This window comes from Microcaecilia unicolor, chromosome 5 (genome assembly GCF_901765095.1).
Source record: "Microcaecilia unicolor chromosome 5, aMicUni1.1, whole genome shotgun sequence".
Lineage (NCBI taxonomy): Eukaryota > Metazoa > Chordata > Amphibia > Gymnophiona > Siphonopidae > Microcaecilia > Microcaecilia unicolor.
This window is the reverse complement of record NC_044035.1, coordinates 296,270,544-296,291,836: the sequence shown is the minus strand read 5'-3', so window position 1 is coordinate 296,291,836 and position 21,293 is coordinate 296,270,544. Positions and strand designations below refer to the sequence as shown.

The following is a 21,293-nucleotide window of genomic DNA, read 5'->3' as shown; positions in this document are numbered from 1 at the left end:
TAGAGACCTATGTCCTCTTATTAAAATCCCTCCCACCCTTGATTTGAAATCCCCTGTGAACTCTCCCTCCCCCCGCCCCTCGCCCTCCATTAAGGACCGTGCCCTTACCTAACCCCTAACTACTTCCCTTCCTTGGATGTAGTACCGCTTCCTGGCTCTCCCCCCTCCCCCGAGCCCCTTGTTCTCCCCTAATCCGGAAAGGGGGGATGGAATTCTCCCCTTTCCCCCCCATATGCTCCCCCGGAACTTCCTTATAGAACCTTCAGGCAACTTGCTAATCAACAGTTAATACTCTGGGAACATGCAACATAACATTTCTTAAACCACTCTATACAGTAGATATAACATTACTTTCATAACTGTCTCCTTGTTGTTTTCGTTAAGGCTGCAAGCCGAACACAAAGTCCGTCTCCACACGCAGTCAGTAAATTGGAAGTCATGTTCACGGTGGTGCCTCCTCCGGCACCATGAACTCTGCGTCAATAAATTGTTGAGCCTCTGATACTGTGTGGAAGGACCGCCATCGATTCTCATGTTGAATTTTCAAAATAGCCGGATAAATCAGCATAAACCGTGCTCTCTTGTTCACCAGAGTTGTACAGAGCGGATGAAACCGGCGTCTTTGCTCTTGAACTCCGGCTGAGTAATCTTGAAATATTTTAATCGGGTTTCCGTCATATTTCAAAGTATCTCTTTTCAGTCTAAAGCCCCTCATTATCTCCTCTTTATGTAAATAGTTGTGCACTTTAATAATCACCAGTCTAGGTCGCTGCTGCCCTTGTTGCCAGCGGCCAAGCCTATGGGCTCTCTCTATACACAGTTCTCCATAGCTGTCTGATAAAGCCAATTCTTTTTTAAGCCATTGCTCTAATAAATGTCCCAGGGATTTTTCAGGGATTGATTCTGATAAGCCCACAATTCTTAGGTTACATCTTCTTGCTCTGTTCTCCATATCCTCGATCTTGTCTTGTTGAGCTTTAAGTTGTTCCATTAATCGGGTGACGTCTTGTGCTGTTTGTGCTCTTGTGTCTTCCACCGTTGAGATTCTATTCTCCGCCTCTCCCATGCGTCTTACAGTGTCTGCCATAGTAGCTTCCAAACTGCTCATTTGTCGTTCGAGCAAGTCAAATCTTGGGTTAAGTGCAGCACTGACCGCCATAGTTATCTGTGCTAGTTGTTTTTCAGAAAAGTCCCCCAGCTTTTCCAGCTTCCCTTCTGCCATTTTGGCTCCTGTGCTCAGTATGGGACTCTTTCCTTTATCGTATTTGGCCCCGCTTCGAGTTGTTCCTGTTAGTTTAGGCTTCAGAAATTGCTCCATATAGAGTACGTTATGACTTTGTAAATACTGAGCGTCTGATCTTGCAGAGTGGATGCTCGTAGTGTATATATCCCAAGATGTTATATACCTTATGCCTGGGCTCCGCAGACCCTCCTTTCGCCGTTTTCCACTAATTGGGGGCCACGTCCGCAGGTCCGGAGCTCTCTCAGATTTTCCAAACTGCCAAGGAGAGCGGTTCAATTCCACTGAGTTAGTTGTGCACTTGTGTGAAATATAAGCAAGTATGAACTTAAAGTAGCCCACCTACGGGCTGGCTCAGTCCCGCTCGCGCTGCTGGCCCCGTATCACTCTAGGATCCCCAAGCACAATGTTCCACCTCTCTCCTCTTTCAGGTACAATCTTTGTGCAAGTAAATTCACTACACACCCTCACAGCATCCACATTAAAGACTGTATGCACCTGTGGAAGTTTTAATTTACTTGAGGTAGATGTTCGAATGTTCCAGGGGTTGTTATAGCGAACCTGGTCTTAGCCCCGCTATATTCCAGCGTCGTTTCCCCTGTTCACTCGCTGTGAATGGGGGGGGTGAGGGGAATCCGGAAGGAAACTTGTGCGTTTTAATTTATTGCACTCCCCCTTATCCTCTAGTCTGCACTCCCTTCTCCGCCCTCGCTTCAAGCCCCCGATTTCTTACTCTGGGCGTTGTGCCCTCAGCTCTGGTAGTTCTTCCCGCTCTCGTGCGCTGCTCTTCCGACCGCCATTTTGGATCTGATCGCGCGAGTCACTATTTTCGGCTGCGCTGCACTCCCAGACGTTCCAGGGGATATTCTAAATATGTCCCCATGCTTTGTGGAGCTTTAGGTGTTGCCAGCTCGCCATGGAGGGGTTCTCGAGAGCGAGGGGCGGAGAGCCCATCAGCGGTGTAGCGGAGCTCTCTCAAACCGCGGCCATCTTGCCGCGCGGCTCCACCGGAAGTCTGGCCCAGCTATTTAAATAACCAAAATATTCATCTATGTTGACTGGATTAAAAAAAAAAAATTTATGTGCTTGGTGCCACATTTGAATATTGACCCCATGTTTTACAGCTGCAGAAAACATTTTTCCTTCGGTGTACAGCGCTGCGTATGCCTTGTAGTGCTATAGAAATGATAAGTAGTAGTAGTAGTAGTAGTAGGTTGTATTCTTGAGCAGAAGCTCCACCTTTTGTATATTTTCAGTAGGCAGGATGAAATAAGCTTTAAACTGAAAAATAGGCTTTTGCATTTTAGGTATCAACTCGACATGAAGCTCATAATGCTCATTTATTTGCTTTTTAAACTTAATGATATTTTCCATGAAATATATTTGGATATTTTAATGTTGCTTTTATTTGGTGAGATGTAAGCTTTGTAAAATGAACGAATGAAGCAAGTGAATGAATAAAATACATTGAGCAGCCTTAGAAACATGAGAATGTTCTCCTAAATGTTAATACAAGTAATTTTTTGTTAATGATCAATGGCATATTACAAAACATTTTTGTTTGTTTTACCTCTGGTTCTCGCAGCCTTAAGATAAATATTGTGCTTGCTTGGATACTTTAGAAGTATGATTTAGTAATTGTGCTCATTATGAATAAAAGCCATTTTCAGAATAATAATTAGTATTGGCATGACGATAGCAAAGGATCTTTGGTTCAATTTTTGAATGCAGCATATTAAAACTTTTGTGTGGAACAGGCGTGAATCGCTCATCTTTCTCCAAACAAGACATTCACTCGCTCACCAGGTTTACCCGTATGTCCTGGCTGGTAGCCGCAAGCAGTGGGCGGGGCGCCGCGCAGTGGAGACGTACGCTACGTGCTGACGTTGGTTCAAGAGCGTGCTGCTGCTCTGCCTGTCGCAGGAAATCGAAAGACTCTTAGTAAGCCGGATTAGTCTTTTCCGTTCCCCGCAAGGCGCAGGAAACCCAGCAAGTGAGCTGGTTTAATCTTTTCCGCTCCGGTATAGTGGCAGCACCTCCGGGTCAGCGGGAGGCTCGTTTACTGAAGCGGATGCCTGTCGTTTCGGCGACCCGGTGACGTTGCGTCAAGGGGCCTCCTGCGACATCGTTTCGTCACGGCGGGGAGGTATTCTGAGAAGGAGCAGTAGCAGTGAAGGGACGCGGCGTCGGGTCGCATGGCTGCCAGTGCCGAGAGCCGTTTTGAGGGTGAGCTAGTGTCAATGAAACTGGCACATTCTGTGTTGATCACAAATTTATAAACGTTGCCTCCCCCTTGTATCCCTCAGTATTATACAACTCATGCGCAGTTCCCCAGTTACACACATACCTTCTGTCACAGATACAGCCTCTGTCACTCACGCAACACACACACACATGCAAAGCTTCCCTCCTCTCTCACACGTAACAAGTCGTGTGTCTCACATAGACCCACATGCACTCTTATTTGTGCACTTTCATACTCTCTCTATAAATAACAGCCTCCTTGTCGTATTCAGTTACATACGTTACGCGCATAAACAGCTAACTCTCACAAACATACGCAGTCTCCTTCCTTCTCACTTTCATAGGCAATCATACACAGGTAGTTTTATTGGCCTGACAAGTTTTGTAGGGATTTTCAGAGCAATACATAAAGTGATTAAAATAAACACACACAGCTTGTGTCTTTTTCATGCACATAGCCTCACTGTCTCAGTCCCCTCAACTCTCCATAAACACACGAGTGTAGGAGTATTTGTATGTGTGTGTATCTATATAATTTATTTTTTTTCACAGAACCTTATTCCTCCCCCTCTTTTTTCACACATTACAGGCAGAAACATAAATACAAGCACACTCATACAGGTGAACAGTTGCAAGTATACTGAAATAAAAGCATGCTATTTGTGTGAGCTGTGCGATACATAAAAACACATGCATGCAGACTTGATAGTAGCCTACTAGTTTCCTTTATACATTTCCTTGCTATAACAGTAGTTGACACAGGTTGCTTTCACATTATCTTGAAAATAATTTTGGAAAGTAGGATTATCGAATAACTATTTGGAAAAATTTTCAAATTTCAGCTTGCATTCTAAGTACATACATAGATATCAGCAATTACTAGTTAAAATTATTTTGCCAAATATTAGATTCTGAATTGAAGTATGAATTTGATTATTAGTATTAATTGAAGGAATATGCTGGGGTAGATCTTTATGCGGCAGCAGCTAGGTATGAATCATGCTGCTGGTTTTTTCAATTTATATAATTTTTTTTTTTGCTGTTGTGGGGTAGAAGTTTTAGTGTTGAAGTTTATTGCCATTTGATATAAACAGATTTGAAATTTGATGCTTAGACTATTAGTAGATCTGTTTGTGTTTTAGTAGTTTCTACAGCTATTATGGCTTGAAATTAGTAGGCAGGAAAAAGGAATTTTTAAATGGCCCCTCCTCTTCTCCATCACAGCCAAATCCTTTGCTAAATTATGTTTAAATGTATTATAGTTGTGTGTTATTAAAATTTTATGATTCCAGAACAGCCTTTAACATCAGTATACAGTTGAATATAAAATTGTGCTGATGTATTTGTGCATTTTAGTCTGGATCATGACATTTTAAAGATTACAAGTGATCAGTTGTAGCATTTTACTGAATAGTAATCATGGTGTTAAGAATACTTTTACCTGCTTTTCATTTGGTATATCTAGAACCACCCATCAGCCAATAACTATGGTTGCATTAACTTGTAGACAAAGAAAATATTATACAGCTTTTTTCCACACTCAAAATATATTTTACGTATGGAAGCAGGCTTATAAAAATGTACATGGGCATACAAATGTAGAAAGAAGGAGGACTGAGTGTCTATTTTTACATCATCTGTGTGTAGGTGTGCCAACTACAGGGCATAGTTTGGGTGGAGTTGTGAAGTGTGCACATATGTGTGCATACATAAAATCTACACCTGCTTCAAGGCAGATGTAAATGTTTGTATTTATATGAGACCGTTGTGTGATAATGGAGGTTATTCTACAAGCCCATTTTGTAAGGGCACATAAACACACATTTTGCCTTCATTAAATAAGCATAAAATAGATTCCTTTTTGGACTTTCTGCCTAGGTGGAGTATTATAATATTAGCCCCTATCCCCCGGATTGTATATAGTGCACCTGGAGATCCATGCTGAAATTGGTGTGGATTCTATAACAATGTGCGCAACTCAGTTGGCTTAAAACGCTAATGAGCACTGATAACAGCACTTAACAAGCAATAATGAGCACTAATTGGCACTAATTAGAATTTAGGCACACAGTTCGCTAAGCATATTCTGTAACGATGTGTGCTGAACTTCTAACATGCACAGGCAAAAAGGGGCACGTTATGGGTGGGGAAATGGCGTTTTGTGGGCGTTCTGAAATGTATTCACCTACTTATAGAATATGGCCTAGTGTGCCTAAATCTATGCGCTGGGATTTATGCCACATTTTCATTGGTGTAAATGGATGTGCATAGATTTAGGCGCTGAAATATCTACTAAGCGTATTCTATAATCGATGCCTAAATCTAGGTGCCAATTATAGAATACGCTTTGTTGGCACTGACTTCAGCTCTGATTTTTTTTTATGCACTATACTGTATATAGAATCTCCCCTAGAGAATGACACAGTTACTATTACTGTGGTAAATCCGCGGTAACACTAAAAAAAAAATTCCCACTGATGCGGGAACAAACCTTTTTACCGCCCCATGGGAATGGTAAAAAGCCTTGTTCCCGCAGTGAAAAAAAGATCCTCTTCTCACCACTTACACTTTTCTGCAGTCTGCTGGCAGTGTCAGTGATTCACACAGGCCAGCTCCATGGCCTTCCTCCTGTCAAGTTCTGCTCTCTCTACTGTAACTTCCTGCTTAGCGTCAAAGAGGAAGTTGCAGTAGAGAGGACAGCACTTGGCAGAAGGAAGGCCATGGAGCTGGCCTTGGTGAATTGCTACCAGCTGGCTGCAGGAAAGGCAGTGTGCTTACTTACCTTAACTGACGCTGCTGGCAGCCCAAAAATTGAAGAAGGACAGTGGTTCAGGGAGTCAGAAGGGAGCAAGTAGGAAAGAGCTGACCGAGGAGGTTAGGTTGAGAACTGGAGATGGCATGACTGCTGAAGCCCATGAAGTTAGTAGTCTCCCTTCTCTCCACGCAGCTGTCTTTCCTGTTCACCCAAACAAAGCAAGCAAGCCTATTGAGAGTTGCAATGTATTTAGTACCTGTTGAAAAGTATTAATAAATTACCCTGTACACAGATTGTTTTATAATATACCCAAGGTTAGAGCATCAAATTGAGAACTAGGGAAATCGGGGTTCAAATTTTACTTCTACTGATGTGCTTTCTGTCTTGGCAGACCTGGTTTTAGTCTTAGGTAATGTAGGCAACTGCCCTAGTGCCAGATTTTGATAGGTCCTAGAGTGTTGCTGCTGTTGATTTCCTTCAGTTGGGGTCTGGTTGTGCATTCCTTTTCCTACTACTGTAGTTCCACTAAGTTCTCTGCACCTTGCTTATTAGCACACTAACCTATGCAAAAGATGGAGCTTACACAGAGCCTATACTAAGCACTTTGCAGGTTATTATTATTTCTGCACTTGGCAGCAGCAGAAACACGTGGTAGTGGCTGCAGGCCAAGAGGTAATGGAACCATTCCTCCCATCAGTATCCTTTAGATATTTTTTTCTTGAGGGCGGGAGACCTCCTGCTACTCAGTATCTAGGTGCCCCGAATTTAAATCCATCCCTGGGCTTGGGCAAGTCACTTCATCCTCTGTTGCTTCAGGTGCAAACTTAGGTTCTTAGTTATCTAACCTGCATTAATACATATAAGATGCATTAATGTGAATTATGTGCTTAGTTATTAATTATGCTCAATTGCAAATAATGGGGCTTGCATTAAGTAAGTTATGTGACATTGTATTAACTACTACTACTACTATTTATCATTTCTATAGCGCTACAAGGCATACGAGCGCTGTACACCATACACAAAAAAGACAGTCCCTGCTCAAAGAGCTTACAATCTAGATAAGACAGATAAACAGAACAATTAAGGGTAAGGGAATAATAGGTAAGGTTGAAGGACAGGGCAAGTGAGTAGTGGTTAGGAGTCAGAAGCAGTGGTAAAGAGGTGGGCTTTAAGTTTGGACTTGAAAACAGCTAAAGACGGGGCTAGACGCACAGGCTTGGGAAGTCTATTCCAAACGTGGGGTGCAGCAAGACAAAAGGAACGGAGTCTAGAATTAGCAGTAGAGGAGAAGGGGACGGATAAGAGAGATTTATCTACAGAGCGGAGTACTCGAGGGGGGGGGGCATAGGGAGAGATGTGTTAACATGAGTTAATGTACATTATTACAAGTTAACATGCTAATGTAGTTTAATAAATGCAGCCCTTAGATATTAAGCCCCAGGACAGGGAAATACCTACTTTCTTAATGTATAGCATGTGTAAGCTTAGATTTGGAAAAGTAAGAAATGTACATCTTTTAAAAAATTACAAAAAATACAAAATATACTCATCTGCAAGATGCTGATACGTCTAGATTTTGGAGAGAGATTGTCATGTATGCAGTCATTCTTTAGCAATGTAGGCTTAAAGTATCTTTAAGTTAGTGGACCCAGGAAGCCATTAAATGTGTGTCAGATTGAGGGCCCCCCCCCCTCTTCTGGACACTAAACTCCTCTCTCATCTAATATAATAATTCACTCCTCCAACATTCCAATGTGTCTCACTGGGATCGTAACCACCTGCTGACATCACTCCTCCAACGTTCTCCTCCAGCGTTCCAATGTGTGTCATTGGGATTGTAACCGCCTGCTGACGTCACTCCTCCAACGTTCTCTGTCCCCCTTCCCTCTCAGTTCTATGGGACCCTGGAACTGGGAGGGAGGGACAGAGGGAGGGGGGACCCTGGAAATGGGAGGGAGGGAGGGGGCACTGGAACTCGGAGGGGGGGAGAGGGCAGGGGAGAGATGCTGCACATGGATGGATGGAGGGAGCAGGGCACAGAGGACGTTGCCTGCATATGGATGAATGCAGGGGAGAGAGCATAATGCGGGGGAGGGAGGGGACCCTGAAACTCGGAGGGAGGCAGGGAGGGGCCGACCCTAGAACTCAGAGGCAGGGAGGGGACGACCCTGGAACTCGGAGGCAGGGAGGGAGGGGGGCGACCCTGGAACTCGGAGGCAGGGAGGGAGGGGGGCGACCCTGGAACTTGGAGGCAGGGAGGGAGTGAGGGGACGACCCTGGAACTCGGAGGGAGGGAGGGGGACAACAACCCTGGAACTCGGAAGGAGGGAGGGGGGATGACCCTGGAACTCAGAGGCTGGGAGGGAGGGGGACCCTGGAACTGGAGGGGGGGGCGGGCCCTGGCACACACTCTCATGCTCACACACACACATACTCTGTCTCTCACAGACACACTCGCACCCAGTCTCACTCTCTCTCTGTCACACACACACACTCGCACATTCACTCTCTCTCTCTCTCTCTCACTCAGTCACTCTCACACACACTCTCTCAAACATACACACTCCGAGGAAAACCTTGCTAGCGCCCGTTTCATTTGTGTCAGAAACGGGCCTTTTTTACTAGTTAGACATATAGATAGCTGGGTGACTGGTGGATGGGAAGATTGCCTGGTGACTTGCCTGCCTGGTGTGAAGGTGGAAGACCTCACTCGTCACCTAGACAGGATTTTAGATAGTGCTGGGGAGGAGCTGGCTGTCTTGGTACATGTGGGTACCAGTGACATAGGAAAATGTGGGAGAGAGGTTCTGTAAGCCAAATTTAGGCTCTTAGGAAGAAAGCTCAAATCCAGATCCTCTAGGGTGGCGTTTTCTGAAATACTACCCGTTCCATGCGCAAGGCCCAAGAGACAGGCAGAGCTCCGGAGTCTTAATGCGTGGATGAGACAATGGTGCAAGGAGGAGGGTTTTAGTTTTGTCAGGAACTGGGCAACATTCTGGGGAAGGGGGAACCTATTCCGAAAGGATAGGCTCCACCTTAACCGGGATGGGACCGGGCTGCTGGCATCATCATTTGAAAAAGAGAGCAGCTTTTAAACTAGGAACGGGGGAAGGCCGACAGTCGCACAAAAGCGTATGGTTCGGAATAAGTTATCTTGCAAAGATATCGCCCAAACAGGGAAGACAGGGTTTCTTGATAGTGAGGTTGCAAAAGATACTGTAGTGGATTCAATGTCCTTAAATAAAAATAATAAAAACCAGACAAAAGATAGTAAAATAGTTCAACATGATGTGATAATGAATAACTGCTTGAAGTGTCTATATGCAAATGCTAGGAGCCTAAGACATAAGATGGGAGAATTGGAATATATTGCACTGAATGAAGAAATAGACATAATAGGCATCTCTGAGACCTGATGGAAGGAGGATTACCAGTGAGACACTGTCATACTGAGGTACAAATTATATCGTAGTGATAGGGTGGACCGGATTGGGGGAGGAGTAGCATTGTACGTTAATGAGAGGCTTGAATCAAATAGATTGAAATTTCTGTAGGAAACAAAAGACCTCTTGGAATCATTGTGGATCGAAATTCCATGTGCAAAGGGGAAAAGGACAGCGATAGGGGTGTACTACCCTCGGCCCGACCAGGATGAGCAGACGAACGCAGTCATGTTAAAGGAAATTAGGGAGGCAAATAAATTAGGCAACGCAATAATAATGGGTGATTTTAATTACCCCCCATATAGACTGGGTTAATGTAACATCAGGGCACGCTAGGGAGCTAAACTTCCTCGATGAAATAAAGGACAGCTTTATGGAGCAGCTGGTACAGGAGCCAACGAGAGAAGGAAAAATTCATTTGTGGAGCGCATGGTCTGGTACGGGAGGTAGCGGTCCGGGAGCCGCTTGACAACAGTGATCATAACATGATTGCCTTTGAAATTTGCTTTCAAGAAGGTAAGCATAGGAAGTCAAATATGTTAGCGTTTAACTTTAAAAAAGGAAGCTATGATAAAATGAGAACGGTAAAAAAAAAAAAAAGCGTAGAGGAGCGACTGAGAGGGTAAAAAAACCTATAACAGGCATGGATGCTGTACCGTCCTGGAGGCCCAGGCCAAACATATTCCATGTATCAGAAAAGGAGGACGGAAAACCAAACGACAGCTGGCGTGTTTAAAAAGTGAGATAAAGGAGGCTAAAGGAGCTAAAAAGGAATCCTTCTGAAAATGGAAGAAGGAACTGAATGAGGAAAATAAGAAACAGCATAAGGAATGTCAAGTCAGATGCAAAGCGCTGATAAAGGCAAAGAGGGATTTTGAAAGAAAGATAGCGATAGAGACGAAAACTGATAGTAAATTTTTTTTTAGAAACGTTAAAAGCAGGAAAACGGCAAAAGAATCGGTTGACTCGCTGGATGACCGGGGTGTAAAAGGGGCGATCAAGGAAGACAAAGAAATAGCAGAAAAACTAAATGAGTTCTTTGCTTCAGTCTTCACCAAGGAAGATTTGGGTAGGGTACTGGTGCCGGACAGAGTATTCGAAGCTGAAGAGTCGGAAAAACGTATTGAAATATCTGCAAATCTAGAAGATGTAATGGAGCAGTTCTGTAAACTGAAGAGTAGCAAATCTCTTGGACCGGATGGTATTCACCCTAGGGTACTGATAGAACTAAAAAATGAGCTGGCAGAGCTACTGTTATTGATTTGTAATTTATCCTTAAAATCGAGTGTGGTACTGGAAGATTGGAGAGTGGCCAATGTAACGCCGTTTTTAAAAAAAGGTTCCAGAGGAGACCCGGGAAATTATAGACCGGTGAGTCTGACGTCGGTGCCAGGCAAAATGGTAGAGACTACAATCAAGAACAAAATTACAGAGCACATTCAAAAGTATGGACTAATGGGACAAAGTCAACATGGATTTAGTGAAGGGAAATCTTGCCTCACCAATCTACTGCATTTCTTTGAAAGGGTAAACAAACATGTGGACAAAGGTGAGCCAGTTGATATTGTGTATCTAGATTTTCAGAAGGCGTTTGATAAGGTCCCTCATGAAAGACTACAGAGGAAATTAGAAGGACATGAGATCGGAGGTAGTGTCTTACTGTTGATTAAAAACTGGTTGAAAGATAGGAAACAGAGAGTGGGATTAAAAGGTCAGTATTCGCAGTGGAGAAGGGTAGTTAGTGGGGCCCCTCAAGGATCGGTACTGGGATCTCTGCTTTTTAAAATATTCATAAATGACCTAGAAATGGGGGTAACTAGTGAGGTAATCAAATTTGTCGATGACACAAAGTTATTCAAAGTAGTCAAATCGTGGGAAGATTGTGAAAAACTACAAGAGGACCTTTACGAGACTGGGCGTCTAAATGGCAGATGACGTTTAATGTGAACAAGTGCAAAGTGATGCACGTGGGAAAGAGGAACCCAAACTACAGCTATGTCATGCAAGGTTCAGCGTTGGGAGTCACAGACTGAGAAAGGGATCTCGGTGTCGTCGTGGATGATATGTTGAAAACTTCTGCTCGATGTGCTGCTGCGGCTAGGAAAGCAAATAGAATGTTGGGTATCATTATGAAAAGGATTGAAAAATAAAGATATTATTCTGCCGTTGTATCGCTCCATGGTGCGACCGCACCTCAGTATTGTGTTCAATTCTGGTCGCTGCACCTCAAAAAAGACATAGTGGAATTGGAAAAGGTGCAGAGAAGGGCGACAAAGATGATACAGAGGATGGGACGACTTCCCTATCAGGATAGGCTGAAGAGGCTGGGGCTCTTCAGCCTGGAGAAAAGGCGTCTGAGGGGAGATATATGATAGAGGTCTATAAGATAATGAGTGGAATGGGACGGGTCGATGGAATGGGACGGGTCGATGTGGAGCGTCTGTTTACGCTTTCCAAAAATACTAGGACAAGGGGGCATGCGATGAAGCTGCAGTGTGGTAAATTTAAAACGAATCGGAGGAAATTTTCTTCACTCAACGAGTAGTTAAACTCTGGACTTCTCTGCTGGAAAAGGTGGTTAAGGCGGTTAACTTAGAGGACTTCAAAAAAGGGTTGGATGGCTTCATGGAGGAAAAAGCCATAGAATGTTATTGAATGGACAAGGGAATAATACAGTATTTCTAGGATGGGCGGGACAAATTGCTTGTTCTTTTGGCTGCTGTCGGTGACAGGGTGCTGGGCTCGATGGACCCTTGGTCTGTCCCAGCATGGCAATGCTTATGTACTTATGTACTCTCTCGCTCATGTCCCACACTCCCTTTAATTCCCCCACTCATTGTTTACGTATACCTAATCCTGTCCCCTTGTTTACACTATTACTCAACCCATTCATTCACTCTTATGCCACCCAATCCCTCATTCATAACCTCTTCTCCTTTGTACTCCATCTGATCCATTAATTTGCTCGTCTTGATTCCTTTGCCCCTCTATGCTTCTCTCTGGTATGCCTCCTATTCATGCTTGCTCACATTCTTGCCCCCAACTCCATTTGCTCACTCACTCTCTTGGCCTCCATCCCATTTTGACTGCAGGAGGATGATAGTAGCAGCTTGGTTCTTAGGTTGTGCCCTCTGTCTCTGTTGTCTGGGACTGAAGTGTGAAACTTTGGTCCTAGAAGTATTTGGGGGGAGGGGGAGAGGAATGACTGTTTGAAGCATAGAGCTGTTGGCTCGGCTTCCAAAAGTTGGTATTGAACCATGACTATGATTTTCTAGCCTCTGCTATTCTGTGCCAATTTCATGGGGAATTTATGTGAAGGGGTGCCTTGCTGCATAATCAGCAGAGACCAGACCCCTGCATGTAGTCTTTTGTGTTTTGGAGTGAAACTGTAGAATAAAGATATTTGCTAGTTTGAGCAGAGCTGGCGCTACAATAAACGCTCAGGGGGACAGTCCTTGAGGCAGCTCAGGTTTGCGCGAAACATATGTCGGACTATTCTACCCCTGGGTCCGATGATAAATGGAAATAAGATAAGTTAAAGAGTTTAACGTTAATCTATGGACAAGAATATAAAAAAAAATTTTTAAGCTCAATATGGTAGAGCTGACCTATGAAGATGATGGATGTTGTTAACATTGCCATATAAGATAATTATAATTGGCAATGAACATCGCTGAGGTCAATTGAATGAGTTGATGAAAAATCTATATAAGTTGTGAAAAAATTCTGCATCTAAAGTGTGTTATGTGTATATTATTTTGGACACTTGAAGAGTATAATCTGCTATTACTGGTGTCTCAATAAGTGGTTGCCATTTTATTTGAAGTTGAAAATATTAGTGTCATTCAAATGCTTGTGCTACAGGTGCAACAAGAGAGGAGACAGATGCAAGGATGGCAGTCCATAAGAATAGATTCTGATTCATGAGAGTGGACCACCAGGCCTTCCAGGATCACATCACAACAGTAAATCTAATGGAAGAACATATGAGGGCCATAGCAGATGGTATCACCAGTGCCCTGTGCAATACTGAACTGCTTCTCAGTTGAGTAACACATCTAATTTACCTACAAGCAGTAGGAGCTTCAACATCATCATCCAGTGATCAGTCCTGACCACCCATATCTGGGTTGTGTGAGGATCTCAACTAGAAGGGGGGAGAGGTAAGGGCAAGCAATATGCTCACTGTTACGGGCCACCATGATGAACCTACCGTAAAAGAAGGATACTTTCTGTATAGTCCTGATCAAGGGTTTCTTGATTTCAACATCACTCCCTCTCTGCTCCATTTATACTGGTTACTGATTCTGTTTACAGTAAAAAATTAAAATCTTACTTTAGATTCTTAAAACTTTGCAACAGAATGCCCGATGTTACTAGATCTCTGTCCCTTAGATCAGAAGGGCATAGTGGCTGTGTATTCCCTCGCTTAGGGAGGTTCATTTTGCAGAGACCATGTCCTGCAGCTTTTCAATTTTTGGGCCTGTAGAGTGGAACCAACTACCAAATCAGCTTAGATAGAGCTCAGAAACAGCAAGTTCAAGAAAAGCTGGAAGTATGCTTTTTTATGTGACTTTTTATTAATTATACATCTGCAATCAGGTGGTTTATTTTTATGGAGGTTTTCCATCTGCTTCTGGTTGAGGTTTTGTTATTTTTTGTTGGTCTGTTTTTCTTGCTGTGTAAGCTTTATTGTACTTCACTTCTTATTTTCAAAGCACATAGACTTACAAAGTGCTTTGACAATAAGTCTCAAAGAGCTCCAAGATACTATACAATCTAACGGAGCTAAAACAGATCTTTATGATCTTCCCTTCATCATCGGCCTAAAAACCTTCAAAAATACATTAGACTTCCTGCTCCTTGTGTTTGTAGAAGTTTTTTTTAGAAATATATGTTTTCCTTATTAATCTACTAGTAAAAAAGCCCCGTTTCTGATGCAAATGAAACGGGGGCTAGCAAGGTTTTCTTCTGTGTACATGTGGGAGTGTGTGTGTCCCTGCCCTCTGCCCTCTCTCCCTTCCCCTGTGCTCTCTGTCCCCTCCCCCCTCGGAGTCGTCGAGTCCTTCAGTGTTAAGTTTCCTGCTGTGTTTGTGTTACAGAGATAGTGAGGGCTTCTGCCTTCTCTCCCCTCCCCACTCTGAGTCCTTCACTGTTACAGAGAGAGCGATTTGATTTCGTGCTTTGCTGTGTTTTCCTTCACTGTTTGTGTTACAGAGAGAGCGAGGGCGGGGCATACACTCTTGGGGAAACCGGATATCTCTCCCCCTTCACACTTCCGGCTGGAGGCTTCATTTAGAACATTGGTGGTGCCTTTTATATATAGAGATCATATATGGAAAAATAATAGGAAGCACTTGATATAAGCACCAGCACTTATCTTTAAAGGTGGTACTCAGCAGTGGACCACGTTGCCCGATCAAGTGTTCTGCTGTGCAGTCTTCACCCTCCAGCATGAGCCTGTGGGCGGAGCTTGTCGCCATATTGGCCAGAACAAAACAATTGCTATCACTGTTGAAAACAACAGCAAACGTTTGCAGCCCTGGCACCGAGACCCTGAAGCACCAGCGCGAAATTCTTTGCCACCGTTGGCTCGGGACTGGAGGGTGTAGGGAGAGAGAAGAAGAAAGATACCAAGGAGCTGGAGATTTATAAGTAAAATAATACTGACCAGATTAGGCAGGCTATTAAATATGGAAACTCAATGATAATGGGAGATTGCAACCTTAATGACTGAGAAAATATCTCATTATAGCCTCTCTGGGGTGTAAAGTTTCTTTCTAGGGGCCATAAATGTCTGCTTCATGGAAGAGCCAGTCCTGAAACTGACAAGAGAACAGACTATTTTAGATCTAGTTTTTACTAAAATGCAGGATCTGGTGCATGGTGTAATGGTTTTAGAGCCACTTAGAGATAATGATCATACACTCAAATGTCTCCTTTTAGACCCCAAGGGTCTCAAAGCCTCTCCACAGATTCCTCGCTTCTGCATGGAAACCTTGTATTTGATGATGCTGGGAGAATTTCTCATCTCCTTGGATTTAGCAGAGGTGTACCTCCACATTCCCATAAAAGGAGCATTACGTACTTTTTAGAAACATGACAGCAGATAAGAACCAGATGGCCCATCCAGTCAACACTTCCAGTTCAGGGCCCTGCCATTTGACCTTCTGACAGTTCCATGCAGCTTCTCCAGGGTCATGGCATTTATGGCAGCCTTTTTGCATCCGTATTTGGATGACTGGAAGATTAGAACAGACTCACAATCCAAGGAAGATGCATTGATAGTGGTAACTTAAGTTTTTATTTTTATTTATTTATTTATTAGAGAGTCTTGGCTGGGTGGTAAATTTCATCAACAGCCAGGTCATGGAATACCTTGGGTTGAGATTGGAAACATCCAGAGATGAGATTGCTCAAGCTCCAGGCCCAGAAGAGGGCCTTCTGCACTAGGGTGGAGCTTAAAGAATAGAAAAAAACAAGTGTGCTGATTTTCGAAGGTCCATAGAACTGTTCCATCTTAGCTAAAAATATTTACCAAAAAGTTTGAACCTTTTATTTGGAGATGTAAGAGATCTGTCTGTACCAGAAATAACGGAAGATGATGCAAGAGATCTGCCTGCATTGGAAACGGCTTTCAAGGGTGATGATGCGGAGGAATTGAAAGAAATCTCAGTGAACCTGGAAGATGTACTGAACCAAATTGACAAATTAAAGAGTAGTAAATCATCTGGACAGGATGGGATACATCCAGAGAACTCAAGCATGAAATTGCTGATCTGTTGCCGCCACAACAGAACCAGCCTGCCCAGTCTAAACTAAACTGCAATGACTTTGCTGCATACTTCGCCAACAAAAGTCTCCACCAGGATTTACAGGCAATCCCACCTAGTCAACCAGGGGTGCACAAACTTGCCCCCGTCCTAACAGAGACAGATGGAACACTTTTAACCCAATGACAGAGGACAGCCTTGACAAAATCCTAAGAGACCTTCGACCAACTACCTGCTCCCTCGATCCCTGCCCATCAAAGATAGTGCAGCAGGCAAGTATGGGTCTTATAGAAGGTGCCACAAAAATTGTGAACACCTCTCTTTCTAATGGGCAACTACCGATATCATTAAAAAGGGCAGTGGTTCGCCATCTGCTGAAGAAAAACAACCTTGACCAGGACAAACTTGAAAAATACAGGCCAATATCCAATATCCCGTTTCTAGGGAAACTCTTAGAACAAACAGTCTAGAAACTCGCTAGATCCATGTCAATCCGAATTTAGACCTGGTTATGGTACAGAAACGGTCCTTGTATCCCTACTAGATGATCTTCACAGAAATTGCTGCTAGTAATATGTAACACTGAATTTAAAAAAACAAAAACACAGCAAACTTTATTAGCTAGTCTCCATACCCTTTTCCCCATAGTTTTAAAACTTGAGTTTTCTTCAACAGCATTAATAGATAGTCTCTTGAAAGCACAGTAGGGCCTAGTTCAGTCTTAGGAAAAAGAATAAAAGAGAGAGAAACAAGCATTATTAACTAGTTTCCATAGTGTACAATCCCTTTTCCCTATAGTTTTAAACTGAAACTTTCTCTAGAGGTAGAAACTTTACAGCCAGGATTATAAAAAGGATAGTAGCAAGGCTTAAACTGTCCTAAAAGAAAGTTCCCCATATTTTTAAAACTTGAATTTTCTGCCACAGCATTAACAGATATTCTCTAGAAGGCACAGGGCCCAGTTCAGTCCTCATTCCCACCCACCCCTTCAGTTATAGTCAATTATTCTAATTAGGACAACAAGAGGGGAGTTTTCATTAAGAGTTGTAATTATATTTAAGTAGTTTCTAAGGGGCAAACCCTAAATAAATTACAAATTTCACCAATGATAAGGCTCTTTTTAGTCATATGATATCCCTTAGTATCTTAAGAAGTTTTAATTAAACAACTCTATAATACTAAGATGCAGACAGTAGTCCAGTAGTGAGAGGGATGCTGTCCAGTCTTTTGCATTGAGTGTCAAATATATGATTATCTTCCAGTTGGTGAGATGTCATATGTTTGTGCTCGATGCAAAGAGCTCCTAACTCTCAGAGAATGAGTACGTTCTCTTGAGGCTAGAGTAGCAGACTTGGAGGAGCTGAGGGAGACAGAGAGGTACATAGAGGAGGCCTACAGGAAGGTTGTAGAGAGGCCCTACCTCCAATCTGAAAGCTCCTGTGCTGCCTTTGAGGAGGGGAGGCCTTCTAAAAGGAGAGCATCAACCTAGTGCAGCTGGAAGTAATCCTGTAGACAGGACCAGCACACTAGGGGATGCAATATCCTCTCGCACCGAGGATGTGTTTCCAGGAGCTACTTCCCAGGTGGGAAGAGTTAGGACGGCTGTTGTAGTTGGTGATTCGATTATTCATTTATTTCTCCGGGCTATTCAGATATCAAACATATAAATGGCAAGAGGCGTACTCACTCGCAAATGCACAGTAGAGACCCTCTCTGTCCCACCCCCGCGTCAATCAAACATATAAATGGCAAGAGGCGTACTCACTCGCAAATGCGCAGTAGAGACCCTCTCTGTCCCACCCCTGCGTCAATACGTGATGACGGGGGTGTGACAGAGAGGGAACCTGCGCACCTGCGAATGAAGGAACCGCTGTCGCCACCGCTCCCCCCCCCCAGGGTTGCCGCTATCTCTCCCCCCACCCACCCGGAGTCGCCGCCGCCGCCACCCACCCTCCACCCGGCCCGGGTACCTGGCTTCACTATTCAAACCATCGGAACGCAGCACACAGCTCATCTGAGCTGCCGTTGGCCTTCCTTACCTGCCTGTGTCCTGCTCTCGCCGACGTTACGTCACACGAGGGCGGAACACATGCAGAGAAGAAGGAAGGCCGACGGCAGCTCAGATGAGCTGTGTGCTGCGTTCCGGCGGTTTGAATAGTGAAGCCAGGTACCCGGCCCGGTTGGAGGGGCGGCGGGGGGGGGGGGGGGCGGGTGCGCCCTATCCAGGGGGGGGGCTTTCAACCCCCCCCCCCCTTCCTTTACTAGCCCGTTTTTACGGGCTCAACGGCTAGTTATATACTAACCCATCCCCCCTTCCTTTACTAGCCCGTTTTTACGGGCTCAACGGCTAGTTATATACTAACCCATCGGCGGCGGTGCTAGTTAATGGGATAGAATCAGAAGCTTTTCCCTTGGAAAGGGGTACGAGGCAGGGTTGCCCTTTATCGACCCTTCTATATATTCTGTTTTTAGAGCCTTTACTGGAGCAGCTCCGGCGAGATAAGAGGATTTTAGGGGTGCAGATATCTTCGAAGCATGCTCCTTTGAAATGCATGGCTTTCACAGATGATAAGATTATGTTATTGATGACAGATCCGGGGAGCACGTGGCCGATTGTGTTGCAATTGTTTAGCACATTTGGACAGCTATCAGGGCTGAAGCTTAATGTGTCTAAATCAGAGGCACTTCCTATAAATATACAGATTGAGGATTTAGGACAGGAATTTCCTTTAAAGAAAGCAGGGGGATCACTGAAGTATTTGGGGGCGGTTATTCCAGCCGATCTTAGTGCACTCTACGAGCTGAATGTAAATCCATTATTAAGTAAAACAGTAGAGTGTTTAAATATGTGGATGGGGCTGTCTCTAAATCTTACAGGGAGGATATTTTTTTATAAACATGATCATAGTTCCGAGATGGCTATATATGCTACAGGTTTTGCCGTTATGGTTGTGAGAGACGGATCTGCAGAAGTTATATAAAATGTTGAGGTTATTCCTGTGGAGGGGTAAGAGAGGTAGGATTCTCTTGGATGTGCTTATGCTCCCAAGATCAAAGGGCGGAATGGGGTTGTTAGATTTGCGGAAGTATAATTTAGGGTGTGGTATGAGGCACCTTAGGGATTGGATACAGGGGACTTCCAGCTGTACGCCAATGGAGGTGGAGACCTGTTTCTTGCAGCCCCTCTCAGCTTTGTATCTGCTACATGCTAGGGGGGCCCGGCTGGCTGCAGATGTGAAGCGGCATGTGATTTGGGGATACATGAGGAAGGTGTGGAGAGAGTTTAGCAAACAGTGTGGTGGGAATAGATTTGTGTCACTTTTTCTACCGGTCAGGGGCAATCTGGATTTTGCGCCAGGGGTGGGGAAGGGACTGCTGTTTAGTAAGGGATCAGGAGAGGAGTTGCGGTGGGTTGGAGATTTCTTAGACGCTGCAGGAAATATGAAATCATTTGGGACAATGTGTGAGAGCTATGGATTAAAGAGCTCAGATTATATGGGGTTTTTACACGTGAGACATTTTGTAGCTTCATTGCCGGCGGTACACTTAAGTGCTGGTTTTGCTCATAAGGTGGGGGAGTGTCTGCAGTTTGACGCTGAGCAGAGGCCCCGGTTATGTTCCTATGTGAGAGCATTATATGAGGGGATCCCAATCCCAGATTTATCCTTGGTAGGTGTGGCGGAAGCGTGGGAGAGGGAGTTAGGCTATCGAGTGGAGGTAGAGCTGCTCCAGAGGTTCTTGGGGAATATTATCAAAGTTTCTATCAGTGAGGCGCATAGGGAACAAGAATATAAGTTTCTTATGAGGCTGTACATTGCTCCTTGGAGGACGTATAGGGCAGGGTTTGCACAACAGGGGGGCTGCCTGAAATGTGGAGACGTGAATGCTACATTGGGTCATATGTTCTGGGTTTGTAGTAGGACACAAGTTTTTTGGGCTAAGGTAGCTCGGTTTTTGACTAGGTGTGTAGGACAGATTGGAGAGTGCATGCTTGTGGGTTTTTTGTTTGCGGAGGGTTTACAGGGGCAGGAGGAGTCTGGAGCGCAGAAGTTATTTTTGGCAAAGGTGTTAATGTTAGCTAAGAAAGTAATATTAATACATTGGCGCATGCGCAAAATTCCTAAATTTCACATGTGGGAATCTATGCTGTTTGAATTTGGTGCTGTTTGAGCGCCAAGTGGTGGGCATTTGTGAGGAGAATAAATGGAAATCATTCCAGAGCATCTGGGAGCCATATTGGGCTGTGTTGCCTCATAGGGAGCGAAGTTTGCTACTTAATGGGTGAGAGTATGTGGTGGGAGATGGGAGTTGGTAGGGGGGGTGGAGTAGTGCCCAAGAGGGGGTGGGAACCTTAGTGGACGAATAGTTAGGTCCTGCAGTGGAGGAGGGGAGAGGGGTTCATATGCCGGCCTTGGGGGGGGGGGGGGGGGGGGGGGGGGGGAAGGGGGTGGGGGAGGGGATGGGGCGGGAGAGGGGGGCTACATATACAACAAAGGGGAAAATATGTTGGGTTTTCATCTAGTTGTTGGATTGTTTGTTGTTCTTTCAGGGTCTGCAGGGTATGACTTTGCTTAGTTGGTGTATTCTAGTCATGAGGAGTACTGTTCGTTGCATATCTGTATCAACATGTATGCCATTTTGCTTATGGTTTTGTTCCATGGAAAACCTAAATAAAGATATTTAAAAAAAAATCGAGAATGGTACCGGAAGATTGGAGGGTGGCCAGTATAACTCTGATTTTTTAAAAAAAGGTTCCAGAGGAGATCTGGGAAATTATAGACCAATGAGCCTGATGTCGGTACCAGGCAAAGTGGTAGAGATTATTATAAAGAACA

The 21,293-nt window shown here is 44.2% G+C and overlaps 1 protein-coding gene across 2 annotated transcripts in view; it reads left to right on the top strand.

Annotated features, from left to right (window-relative positions):
• The first annotated feature begins 3,057 nt into the window (after positions 1-3,057).
• The window catches only part of NFATC3 (nuclear factor of activated T cells 3), a 304,320-nt gene continuing 286,084 nt past the window's right edge, over positions 3,058-21,293 (top strand). For both annotated transcript variants that reach the window (XM_030204303.1, XM_030204302.1), the window contains exon 1: positions 3,058-3,466. In XM_030204303.1, the coding sequence (XP_030060163.1) occupies positions 3,436-3,466 (31 nt within the window). In that variant the 5' untranslated portion in view covers positions 3,058-3,435. The remainder of the gene's footprint in view (positions 3,467-21,293) is intronic.